This window comes from Paroedura picta, chromosome 5 (genome assembly GCF_049243985.1).
Source record: "Paroedura picta isolate Pp20150507F chromosome 5, Ppicta_v3.0, whole genome shotgun sequence".
NCBI lineage: Eukaryota > Metazoa > Chordata > Lepidosauria > Squamata > Gekkonidae > Paroedura > Paroedura picta.
The window spans coordinates 113,070,168-113,082,783 of record NC_135373.1 but is presented as its reverse complement, the minus strand read 5'-3'; the positions used below and the strand labels follow the sequence as shown (position 1 = coordinate 113,082,783).

General features: G+C 44.1%; 1 protein-coding gene across 3 annotated transcripts in view; it reads left to right on the top strand.

Annotated features, from left to right (window-relative positions):
* The first annotated feature begins 4,185 nt into the window (after nt 1-4,185).
* KDM5A (lysine demethylase 5A) overlaps nt 4,186-12,616 on the top strand; it is a 50,275-nt gene continuing 41,844 nt past the window's right edge. Inside the window, exons 1-5 of one of the 3 annotated variants that reach the window (XR_013231414.1) lie at nt 4,186-4,909; nt 7,551-7,628; nt 8,521-8,643; nt 9,662-9,832; nt 10,251-10,385. Coding sequence is in view for 2 of the 3 variants with exons in the window: in XM_077339986.1 (XP_077196101.1) it covers nt 4,733-4,909; nt 7,551-7,628; nt 8,521-8,643; nt 9,662-9,832; nt 10,251-10,385 (684 nt within the window). In the remaining variant the exon portion in view is untranslated. The remainder of the gene's footprint in view (nt 4,910-7,550; nt 7,629-8,520; nt 8,644-9,661; nt 9,833-10,250; nt 10,386-12,616) is intronic. The other 2 variants (XM_077339986.1, XM_077339988.1) reach the window with 2 other exon arrangements.

The window sequence follows — 12,616 nt, the reverse complement described above, 5'->3', positions numbered from 1 at the left end:
ATCGTAAGGGGCGTGAGAAACCAGGTCAGATTCTTTTGCCCAATCACCACTCGCTATGCATCCGTCTGCTATACAGTTCGTTTGTAGGGCTTCTTGGGAAATGAAGTCCAAACGCGCCGGGTTCTCTCACGGACGCGAAAGTCGTTCTAAACGTATCGGCAAGACACGGCGAGGAAGTCGAAGGAGCCGAGTCAAGTTGCCCGGTATATGCCTCGTAAAGCGATTTCGTAAAAAAGTTACCGTACTGCTTGGCGTTTCAAACACCTTCTTAACCACAAAACAAAGCCACTGTGTTATTTCCCCAAACCAAAATTCGAGTAGTCCAGTTGCACTTTAGAGGTAGCAAAACTAATACCCACCCGCCATCCCTACCCGCACTCCCCGGACAAAGAAACACTTTTAAAGAGAACCATCCTTAGAAACGTATGTTAAAACAAGACAACATCCTGGTTATCAAAGCAGAGCTCTCTGCTCTATAGGACATTTAATTTACATTATTTACATATATTTTTTTTTAAGTTTTACAGACAGGAACGGTTAAGTCCCTGTAAAAAAACAAATATCAACAACCTCAGATATGCAGATGATACCACTCTAATGGCAGAAAGTGAAGAGGAACTAAAGAGCCTGTTGATGCGGGTGAAGGAGGAGAGTGCAAAAGTTGGCTTGAAACTCAACATCAAGAAAACAAAGATCATGGCAGCCGGCCCTCTCAATTCCTGGCAAATAGATGGGGAAGAAATGGAGGTAGTGACAGATTTTATTTTCCTGGGCTCCAAGATCACTGCAGATGGGGACTGCAGCCAAGAAATTAAAAGACGCTTGCTCCTGGGGAAGAAAGCTATGGCAAATCTAGACAGCATCCTAAAAAGCAGAGACATCACCCTGCCAACAAAAGTGCGTTTAGTCAAGGCTATGGTATTCCCAGTTGCAATGTATGGCTGCGAAAGTTGGACCATAAGGAAGGCCGAGCGTCAAAGAATTGAGGCTTTTGAACTCTGGTGCTGGAGAAGACTCTTGCGAGTCCCTTGGACTGCAAGGCGAACAAACCGGTCAGTCCTAGAGGAGATCAGCCCTGACTGCTCTTTAGAAGGCCAGATCCTGAAGATGAAACTCAAATACTTTGGCCACCTCATGAGAAGGAAGGACTCCCTGGAGAAGAGCCTAATGCTGGGAGTGATCGAGGGCAAAAGAAGAAGGGGACGACAGAGAATGAGGTGGATGGATGGAGTCACTGAAGCAGTACGTGCAAACTTAAAAGGACTCCAGGGAATGGTAGAGGACAGGAAGGCCTGGAGGATCATTGTCCATGGGGTCGCGATGGGTCGGACACAACTTCGCACATAACAACAACAAAAAAAACAAAACAACTACAAGACAAACTAAAACCACACCGCATCATCTTTTATTAACGGTACTACCTACAAAGTTTTTCAATTCTCCAGAACTCTTAATCAGGCTGAATGTTAAAGATGGGAGACAACATTGTTCGGGTGATGATATGAAAGCTGCTTGTAGCATCCATAAGGTGTGTCTGTATCATATATTAAGGGTATTGTTATGCCACTTCTCCAAAGTTCTACTCCAGCGGCATTATTTATTTGTTTTCCTCATTTATACTGCCTTTCTCCAAAATAAAGATTACAAATTTGTTTGCCTCATTTATACTGCTTTAATGGTTTGTTACTGCTTTTTAAAAATTTGACTATTGTTTCAGTTGTGACCTGATGAGCAAATCTGTACAGTTGGCTTATGTATTTTTTTATCTGATCTAAATAAATATATAAATACTAGTCCTAAAAATGCCCCCATTCACCCCTTCATAGGATCATCAAGCATGGGTTAGCCAAGGCCTGAGTAGCATGTGACCCATCAAGTTATATATAGCTCAGTACAATGCAGGACAACTGATCATATTTGCAAATGATTCTAAATTATCTGAAATGGTGAAAACCAAAGTGAAGTGTTGTGGGAGAATAAGCTGGTAAATATGGGAACAATCCTTAAGAGGCGTCCTTAGATGCAAGCCCAATTTTATTTAATGGGTCTTACAAAGGGCTGCCAGCCATCAATCTTTTTGGGGAGGGTGGGGGAGAAGCTGAAAATGCCTTTTAAATGCCTGTTGAAAATGTATTTCTCATCCACTTGCCCTCTTTGTGGTAGAGCAGGTTGGAAAGAGCAGATCTATAATCCCTTTTTGTCCACACAATAAGTGCAATTGAAAAGAGATTAAAGGGTAGGTGGCTTGTGTTCTGCTCTTTCAAAAGATATTTTGAACAGGTACTGTTAGTGATTAATGGCAGAATTAGTGGTGTCTATATTATTTCATATGAGTTAACTCAGTGCATGCATAGAGGGGGAGGATGTTATCTTACAGGGACACCAGCTTCTGGCCACCACCATCCACAAAGATGCCTTGTTTGCAATGGCTGGTTACAATCCTGAGAGGCAAGAGTATGGAGTGTGCACAGTGTAGTCAAACAGATGTCTGTGTGTTTTTGCTTCAGTGGTTATTTTTATGACTGGACCTTTAATTACTGATTTCAATCTCTTCTGTTCCTTTTCCTGCCAGTTTTTAAAATCTAGCCATTGCTTATGTATTGATAACAGCAGCTCTACCTGCAAAGTAGCATTCAATCAGAAAAAAGGAATCACAAGGCAAGATAATGTAATAGTCCTCTCTGTATTATTAGTAAAAGTCCAAATAATGATAAAGAGTCAACTAAATCAAGATCCTAGGTGAATAACCTACTTTCTGTGTATCTTCATCAGTGGTTGCTCTTCCAATGTAGTTATGTTATAGTAATATGTATCACATTGGCAAATGTTCATCACAGTCTGGGGATTTCATAAAGTGCACTCTGTCTTTGGATCATTTGGCCACAGTGATTGTTACAATAGTCACCACCAGACTAGACTTCTGGAACTTACTCTACTCGGAACTACTCTTGTCTTTGACCCAGAAATTGCAGCTGGTGCAGAATGCAGCTTGCTAGGGTCCTCACAGGTACATCTTGAAGGGCCCACATCCAGCCTGTATTGAGGCAGCTGCAAAGGTCTGCCAGTTGCAGACCTTTAAGGGAAAGTTACCTGAGGGGCTGCGTATCTCCTTATACACCCCTATAGGGCACTTGGCTCTGTGGGTACAAATTTACTGGAGATCCCTGGCCTGAGGGAAGTTCATCTGGCCTCAATCCAGGCCAAGGCCTTTTCAGTCCTGGCCCCAACTTGGTGGAATGAACCCCTGGGAGAGTTGAGGGTGCTGATGGAGTTTACAGTTTTGCAGGGCCCTGTAAGATGGAGCTCTTCTGTTAAAATCTGGGCCCCTCCTGAGCAAATGATATCCTGCTACTCCCTATTAACACCCCCAGGTTTTCTTCTGCAAGTGGCAATGGGATGGGTTTTTTAGTCTGCTGTCAGTTTTACCGTTCTTATTTTTCTTGATTTTTTAATGAGGATTTTATTATGAGATTGTATTTATTGCCACCCACCAGAAGCCAGTCCCAGAACATGGGTTCAATCGACCTCAACCAAATGCCTGGTGAAACGGCTCCATTTTGCAGGCCCTGTGGAATTGCAATAGCTCCTGCAGGGCCCCAACCTCTTCGGGGTACTCATTCCCCCAGGTGGGTTCCAGGATGGAGAAGGCCCTGGCTGAGGTCAGATGTGCTTCCTTGGGGCCAGTTGGAAGTGGCAAGAGCACAGACCTCTTCAAGGGGGCCCAGACCGCGTATGGCCTTGAGGGTGGTCTCCAAAGAAGTTCTATTTTCTGCTGCTTATTTGTCAGGTCTGTTTATTGACAAGGCTTCATCGCGAGTCTCCGAGGACGAACCCCGCCGTCCGTCCGTCCCCCAAAGGGCCGTGAGGAGGCCAAGGGACGGGCGGTGTGGCGGGAGGGGTTGCCGAGGCGACGGGGGGGGGCGTTGGGGAGAAGCGCCAGGTGTTCGGCGGGGGGGGGCTCTCCTGAGGCCTCTTTAGCAAGGAGGGCGAAGGCGGGGCTCGGCCAGGCGTTTAGGGGAGGGGGCGGCCTGGCTCGTGCCCGCACACATTCTACGGAGCCCGCACAGTGGGAACGGATGGTCGGCGCCGGAAGTGCCCTTCGCCTAGACGTCACACGCCAACCTGACATTCCTCCGCGGCCCCTGCTCAGCTGCTTCTATTGTGGCCGTTGCGGCCGTTGGGAGTCTCGCCCGGGCTCGGCGACGGGACGGGGGCGGGCGAGGGGGGCGCCTCGCGAGATTTCATGGGAGGCGACCGAACTCTCCGTCGCAGAGAAGAGCGCCTTTCCCCGGAGGGAGGGATGTAGGGACTATTTTTCCCCGCCGCCGCCGCCATTTAAATCTCCGGCGGAAGGCTATTTTCACTGGGGCTTCCGCGCAAGAGAAGGGCTTTTAACTGAGACGCGTCACTTCCGGAGAGCCTGAAGAAGGGGAGGAAAAGGAAAGGGGGAGGAAAAAAAACAACAAACTACCGAAGGGGGGTGGGGGAGGGAGGAGAAGAAACAAAAACAAACGGGCGGCCCTGCGGCGGCTACGGCGAGAGCTCCGCGGCCGTCTCTGAGGGGCGGGCTGAGGTGAGGCCTGCGCCCCGCTGGCCCCCGGGATGCCCTCCCGCCCCCCGGCCCATCTTTGAGCCGCTTTCCCTTCTCCTCCTCCTCCTCCTCATCGCCCTCCAGCCCAGCCCGCTCCCCCCCCCCGGGTCCTGAGGCGGCGGCGGCAGCTGCAGCGGCGCCATGTCGGGGGACGACGAGGGCCCTGGCGGCTCTCAGTACGTGGCGGAGTTCGTGCCTCCGCCCGAGTGCCCGGTCTTCGAGCCCAGCTGGGAGGAATTCAGCGACCCGCTCGGCTTCATCGGCCGCATCCGACCCTTGGCCGAGAAAACCGGCATCTGCAAGATCAGGCCGCCCAAGGTACCCGCCGCGACGGGGGGGGGGGGAAGCGGGTGTGTGTGTGTGTGGGGGGTCTCTCTCTCTGGGTACGTGTGTTGGGTGCCCTTGCGGGCCGGGCCGCGGCTTCCCTGGAGGCCTCCGTCTCCTGGGCTGGGCCAAGATGCGCCTCTCGCCAGGCTGAGTAGCGCTCGGGGCTTCCCTGGACACCCGCCGCCTCTTGGTCGTTCGCGCTGGGCCATCTTGGGCCGCTTCTGGGCCGACGGCGTCCCCACCTGCTCGTTGAGGAGGCTTCGACGTCTGGAGTCTGCAGGGAAAGCTGCTTTTCTGCCCCCCCCCCCCCCCCGGGGATGTTGGGCCGTTCAGCTGCTTTTAATCTCCCTCCCCCTTGCTGGGGCTTCGATGATCATGGCTCCTGCAGGAGTGTCTTTGAAGCAAGCGCCTGGTCCGGGTTTGGGTTGCCTCTCCAGAGAAGACCCCCTTGCCCTTTCTGGTCTGCATTGCAGGCCCTTTGGAGGGTGACGCTTCTACTTCAGGCATGAGCGACTTGGCTTCCTTTAAAGAATTTCTAGCTCTCCCCTTCAACGGCTATAGATGGTGCATGGGATCTGGTTGCCACACCTGCAGTGAATTTACACAACCTCCTCTGTTATCCATGACCGATTTGGATGCTGCCTTTTGTCTCCAGGGTTGCCTGCTCCATTTAACAGGTCAGCTGAGGTTTGTGGCACTGAGGGGAAACCAGGCAGTGGCTGGTTTTCAGTTGTCTAGTTGCCCATCATGATGTGGTCTGTTGACCCCCTTCTTATCCCCCCACGTGGAGCTGGGCAAGCAAGAGTTGTTGGCCACCTTTCCTTGGTGAAGCCCCTGTGCTGTTAAAAGTTACAGGTTGACAGAGTTTATCCTAACGAATAGCTGATAGCCCACTTTTGACTAAAAGTTTCCTTAGCCCTCAGAGACATCAGGTAGTCTTTCCACCTCAGTACTAGATGAGTGAGAAGTTTCAGAATTATAGGAAGTTATTATTTTGCATGGTGAAATCCAGCAGCAATATGACTCTAGAAAATTTTGAAATGTGTCATTGATGGAAAAGACTGCTGAAGGGTTGCAGTCTCTTGTAGCCCTCATAGAACTATAGAAGCACTCAGGATTAGGCCTAGGTAGACTTGCTTAGGGCCTTGGACAGATACATGTGAAAGTGAACAACAATGAAGGAACAGTTTGATTCAAAGGTGTTTTTCAGTTAGCATAATCAAATTATGTTTTAATTCAGACAGTGCAAATTAATTAGTAGGCTCATATTGCATTGTTAAGAGCAGTTTTTTTTTTGAACATGAGGTTAAGATTATCATAGCCAAGTGGCATTTGTTAGCTCAGCTAATAAGGTTTATTCTGTCTGAAAAAGGCAGATGACTTTCCAATTAGAGTATGTTTCTCAAGTACAAAGTTAAAGTTACTATCATGTAACACAACACCAATGTGTAAAAATTACAAATGCTTCAAGGGAGAAGTAGAATATTATTCTAGTCCTGCGTTGTTGAGCATATACTGGCCAGAGCTGCTAATTAAATTTCATAGCTTCTCTGTATTTTCATTCGCTTTGTGGCTTCTTGGCATATACTTTTCTGGCCTGCCATCATGTTGCTGTGGAAGCAGATGCCTGTTTTAGGACCACATAATATATGCCTAATTGCCTGCATGGTAGTGCCTGAGAAAATCGTTCATCATTTTGCTTAGTTTAAGTATCTTGTCCTTTGCTAGCAGCCTTAGCTTCTGCATCATGGACAGACTGCATGGACAGATAACCTGAATCCTGTAGTCAATGGTAAATATTTTCCTGTATTCCCATTATTGAAAGCTTTAAATAGCATGTCATTCTGAATGAGGTCTTTGTGAAGTACTGCATTATGGGAGATTTCTCTCTCTTGTTTATAGCTGTTCATTTAGCACCGACAGTTGCAGAAATGTTCAGTATTTTGCTTAAACGTTGTTCTGTAGGCAATAATGAAGTATCCCCACCCCCACTTGCCTCACTGCCCTGGACAAGTAATGGCTTTTGTGTTCATGTTGGACGTTTTGTGTTCCACAGGCAGGCAGACAAGCTAGTATGTGCAGGCAGACAAGCTAGTATATATTTTATGGGCTAGTAACTTTGATTTATTTACAAGCTTGTACAAATGCAAGGAAAACAATTCACTTTCTTGAATTCAGAATCTAATACTAATCCCAGGCTTCACAGTGATGCTCTGTGTTCATGGCAGCTGTGCTCCTTGTATGCTTTTGTTTTTTCTCAAGTGATTTTGTATTCCTTCATCACTTCTCTGAGATCTCAGATCATGCATCTATATATTTATAGGTTGCAAGAATGCAGATCTTAAGCAAAATCCAAAGAGATTTCCAGCTATTCCTGGCCTTTGGATTCTTTTCTTCTTCTTCTTAGCTCTTAAACTCACTTGGCTCTATCACTCAAAAAGCTTTTAGCTTTCTATTTCACCTTAAGGTAATTTTAACCTCCAATATTCCTGGGGTTGTTTTTTTTTTTTGTCATGGTAGAGGCCACTTAGATTTTTATTATTAGAATATATAAATAAAGGAATCAATCATACTTTGCTGCTTTTAATTAAATGCTTTTCTTTTGAACCAGAATTGTCTTTTTTCTCCTCAGGACTGGCAACCTCCTTTTGCATGTGATGTACAGAGTTTTCGTTTTACCCCACGCGTTCAGCGCCTGAATGAATTGGAGGTGAGCTTTCTAGCTGTTGATATAAATTGGTATCTAAGCTTACAGCATTAGGCCTACATGTATGGGCTTTGGATGAGACCTTCTCACTGAGATATTTAAGCCTGCCGACTATCTGATTTTTCTTCACAATTTGCATAGGTGTGATTTGAGTAAATTAACTTGAAGTGTTTAAGGAACATCTTGTTTTATTAATGCAAATCTCATCAAGAGTTTTTGATGCTCTCCTGAAAATATCTAATAACCAGTTTGAAACTTTCTTCCCAGAAATTCAGTTGTACTGATTCCAGTAGAGCTTGCTTCCAAGTGTACATGGTTGACCTGAGATGAATGCCAGCTCTAATATAGTTCAAAGACACATAGGCTCTGTTTAGATATCAGGTTGTGAATGAATCTAGTTATTCCCATTAAAATATTACTGATATTTAAACCTTGACTCGCTTTGATGTCTTTATAGCATAGTGCTTTGCTTTGACAAAGACATTTGAATGCATATAATAAAATTTAAGTTCTAAAAATTAAAATTTAAGTTCTAAAAAATTTAAATCTTTACAAAAATATGCATCGTTATAGTAGATTCCTAGCACTGATTCATAAAGTTTTTTTACTGCTGTATACAAGTATTCTTGATTTCACATGTTTTCTCGAATTTAGTGTGGGCACATAGTAAAAAGAGAAGTCTTTCCAGGGGACGTGAAAGGTTTGTGTTCAGGTTTGCCCTCAAGTATTTAGTGACTTTCAGATCTGCTATAGCAACCAAACTACTGGGGCTCTCTCTGCTGAGCATTAAACAAGAACACGAGATTTGATTGGGAGTGTGATGCTGTTCTTTATGTTGGATTTTTCCTACCTAACTCGCATGTTGTATGTTTGCTACCTCTTGGTTTGTTAATAGGCAATGACTAGAGTGAAGCTGGACTTCTTAGATCAATTGGCAAAATTCTGGGAACTTCAAGGATCTACATTAAAAATCCCCGTCGTAGAGAGAAAAATCTTGGATCTCTATTCGTTGAGCAAGGTGAATTGTGATCTACAGGGGTTTAGGGGTTATTGTGCCAGTTTGAATAGGTGAAGTGTATAAATTATTTTGACTTTATTTTCTTCCATCATGTCCGTTATGTAATTTTCATTGATACTGCCCCTTTCCCTGTTATAATAACAGTGATTTTTTAATGAATACGTAATCAACAGCCGTTTAAAGTCCAACAGAGTTATTATGCAAGTTCTCTGAAATCCAGGATTCAAGAACATAGCTTAGTCCACCAAGTCATCTCCCCTTATATTGGCTTTGAATTGGTGACCTTTCAGAAATAAATTAAATGAAAAAATCATTCCTTTAAGTTATATACTACCACTGACTATGATGTCTCAGAGCAGTGAGGAGAATACAGGACTTTAATGTGGGTTTAAAATGTCCATCAAGATACAAACGCGTGTGTGATTGGTATTTCAAGATAGATGTCTCTGGGACTGATGGTGCACTCTGGGGCGAATGTTGGCAGGGGCTCTTGGGAATTGTAGTCCATGGACATCTGGAGGGCCGCAGTTTGACTACCCCTGCACTAGTTTCTCCAAAGGCCAGTCAGTCAAGTAAACATTTTTTATAAGGCCAGTGAGTGTGAAATGATCATAAAGATTCCAATATTGCCTTGGCAGCAGCCTTCATCTTGGTGGCGAAAGTGTCTATATCTTATGTAGTAATCTGCTGTCTTAAGTATTGACCTAAAGTGCTTCTGATAGTTTTACAGTCTAAATTAAAGCTTTTCACAAGACTATAGTATCTCTCTTTTTCTCCTTTGCATTGATAGTTGTGCTTGTTCTGTTTGCTTAACTTTTGGGAGATGCTGCATGTCTACATCTCAGGAGCCAGATTCCTTGAATGGATTGAAAGCAGTAGAGGGAAAGATGAAGTTGCCTGGTTTCTTCTGCTTACCATAACTAGAGAATCTGAGACTTGGTTTGGGTTGCAGCCTGCAATGCTCAAAACTAGCTTGCATGTGTAGCCTTTAAAAAATCTCTGTTTATCTTTGTTTCAGATTGTTGCCAATAAAGGAGGCTTTGAGGTGGTCACTAAAGATAAAAAATGGTCCAAAGTGGCTAGTCGGCTCGGCTACTTACCTGGCAAGGCGACAGGATCACTTCTGAAGTCACACTATGAGCGGATCCTATATCCGTATGAACTTTTCCAGTCTGGTGTCAGCCTTATGGTGAGATTCTGCCTGCCCCCCATTAGTATGAGGGGGCTTAATGCATTGCTAACTACTAACTCCTGCTTTTGTGCATTGTCTCATGGCAATGGTTTGCTTGTACACTTATGGAGCCACAATCTCTGACAGTTACTGTGACCAAACAGATACCGGATAGGAACTTTAGTTGAAAGAGAACCAAATGCAAACCAGTCTGGAAGGATTCTTAATTTTTTCTTGGCTAGGCAGCAGCAGCAGTTGAGATTCAGTTTTATTCAGGTTACATGGGTGACATTCTTCCAAATGGCATTTGTAATGTAATATGTCATTGTCAGTAGTGCTTCCCCCCCCCCCCCCAGTAGTGATGCTCAATTGCAAACCAGAGTCTGACATCCCTGATCCAACCAACCTGGTATCCTTCTGTGCTCTGATTCTTTAGGGCATCCAAAAGCCAAACTTCGACCTTAAGGAAAAAGTGGAGGTTGAGGACCTCGGCATTGATGCCCAGTCTCCCCCAAAGCAGGGTACAAGAATGAACGTTGTGCTGAAGAGAACCAGACGTGTCAAGTCCCAGGTACCTAGATCACTTGGCCACGGTAGACAGAGTGCCTTTAGTCACTGCACCAGTGCAGCAGCATTGGAAATGCAACAGCCTTTGTCTGGCCGTGGGGGTTCACTGAAATGCACCACCAGTCACAGAAGACCCAGTACGGATGAAGAGAAACACAAATTGCTCTCAAAGTCAGATAAGTTTGAGAATAGATGTGTAGCATCAAACGTGCATTGTCTAGGTGGGTTTAGCCACACGACTGTCTCTCAACTCGAGCACCCCATCTGCCGCAACAGAGGATCACAAACTGGCCTAAAGGTTGTTGTAAGGAATACTGAGAGAATGCGTGTTCTAAGCATTCTAAAGAACTATATAAATGCAAAGCATTATAAGGTATGTCAAAACTCACTGAAACCTGCTTCTGCTGGCACACTATGGAATTTGGTATGCATGTAGGAATGTAGCTCAAATTTAAATGGTAGACTATTCTCTTCCTTGCTGGTGTTTGGGTGGTGTCATTCATTCATTCATTCATTCATTCATTCATTCATTCATTCATTCATTCATTCATTCATTCATTCATTCATTCATTCATTCTATACTGCCCTCCCTAAAGGATCAGGGCGGTTCACATAGAACTGAGAACTATAAAAGAAACCATACATATAAATATAACAATATTACTAACTGATAATACAGGCACAGTTATAAGGCACAGGTGGTCAGCTGTAATTCTAAAAAGCAGAAATAGTGGGAGGACATCTTAAACATTAGCTGTTTTCTTAGCTGAAATTCCCAGCCTTTCTGGTGTGTGTCTCCCCCCACCATTTCCTTTAATGTGGGTTGAAGGCACTTTCCCTTAGGGAGCATGTGAGAACAAAGTCAAGCTCCATGAGAGCACTGTTGCTTACTTTAGAAAGACTTATTTTTTTTCTCATCCTAAAATTAATATAAATAAATTGGGAATAACATGGAATACACTTTTAAAACCAATAATAATAACAAAACACCAGATAGCAAATACAGTTGAAGTTATGATTAACCCTCCCCCCCCAAAAAAATTTAAAGTAAGGAAGAAAACTTGAAAAGTTTTTAAACTTTGTTTAAAAGCTGTGCTTCTTGAGAGTGTTCTGCATTATGTGTTTCAGTGGCTCCTTGCAGGTTAGACAGTAAGGTTTAGTTGAAAGCTAGTCTTTAATATTATAATAATACTAACATTTTTCATTATTAATGAAATGTCATTTTTTCTTTTGAAGCTGAAAAAATGTATGGATTGTGGAATAATTTTGTGGATAATTGAGTCCTCGGCATAACTGGAAAATTTTGCTTCCTGAAAAGTAAAAAAAAATGATGAGGTTCCTAGAAGGGGACATTTTAGATCTGCATGCCTACTTTGCTGTGCAACACTGGGAGGCAGCATACTGAGTCTTCTTAGTGTTGGGGGTTTGCAGTTCTTTTGTTGCTGAGGTGCTGATCAGGTACTGACGGGGGCCTTGGCAGCAGTCTCCAGCAAGGTGGCACCCCGTTCTCTCCTTGACTGGCTACCCCATGGGTTCCAACCAGCTTCTGTCATGTGGTAATTTGGCTGTGCATCTTCCCAAGCCCATGTATGCTAGGCTTTGGCAGTGCTTGTCTGCCTACAGGGGTATGTAGTGCGGATGGTCTTGTCAGCATATCAGGAATGTTGTCTAGATTATGCACTGAGAGTTCAAATTGAATAGAATTCACAAAAGCATCCAGATAACCTAAACATCATGCCACAATATGAAAGGTGTAGGCACTCCCAACTGATGTTTCTGCTTTTCTTCCCAATTAGTTTTTGAAAATTTTGCAAACATTTTTGGTGAATGTATTTCAAACTCTGAAGCCTGAAATGAAATACTGCTCCCTGATTAAGAAAAAGTATCCCATTGGGAACCCTCTAATTTACGTATCCAGTTCCAAAACAGTAGCAAAACAAGATGAACTTTGAGAATTGCTTTTGGAGACAAATATACCCAGTAATGAAAAGCTAAACAAAGGAAATAATCATTTAAGCCATACCCAGAATTCTTTTTTCTTGAATGAGGAATGTAACAGTCTGTATTTTGTCAGTGGCATCTTTGCAATTTTAATAGTCTGGTTCTCACAATTTAAAGTAATTTATCCCTGGTTCTGATTGCAATAAACACATGGGATTAATTTCATACCAGTCATTATCTTTAAGCTCATATTAAAGATTTTTCATGCTCACGTTCTCTTGTATAATTGGAAAT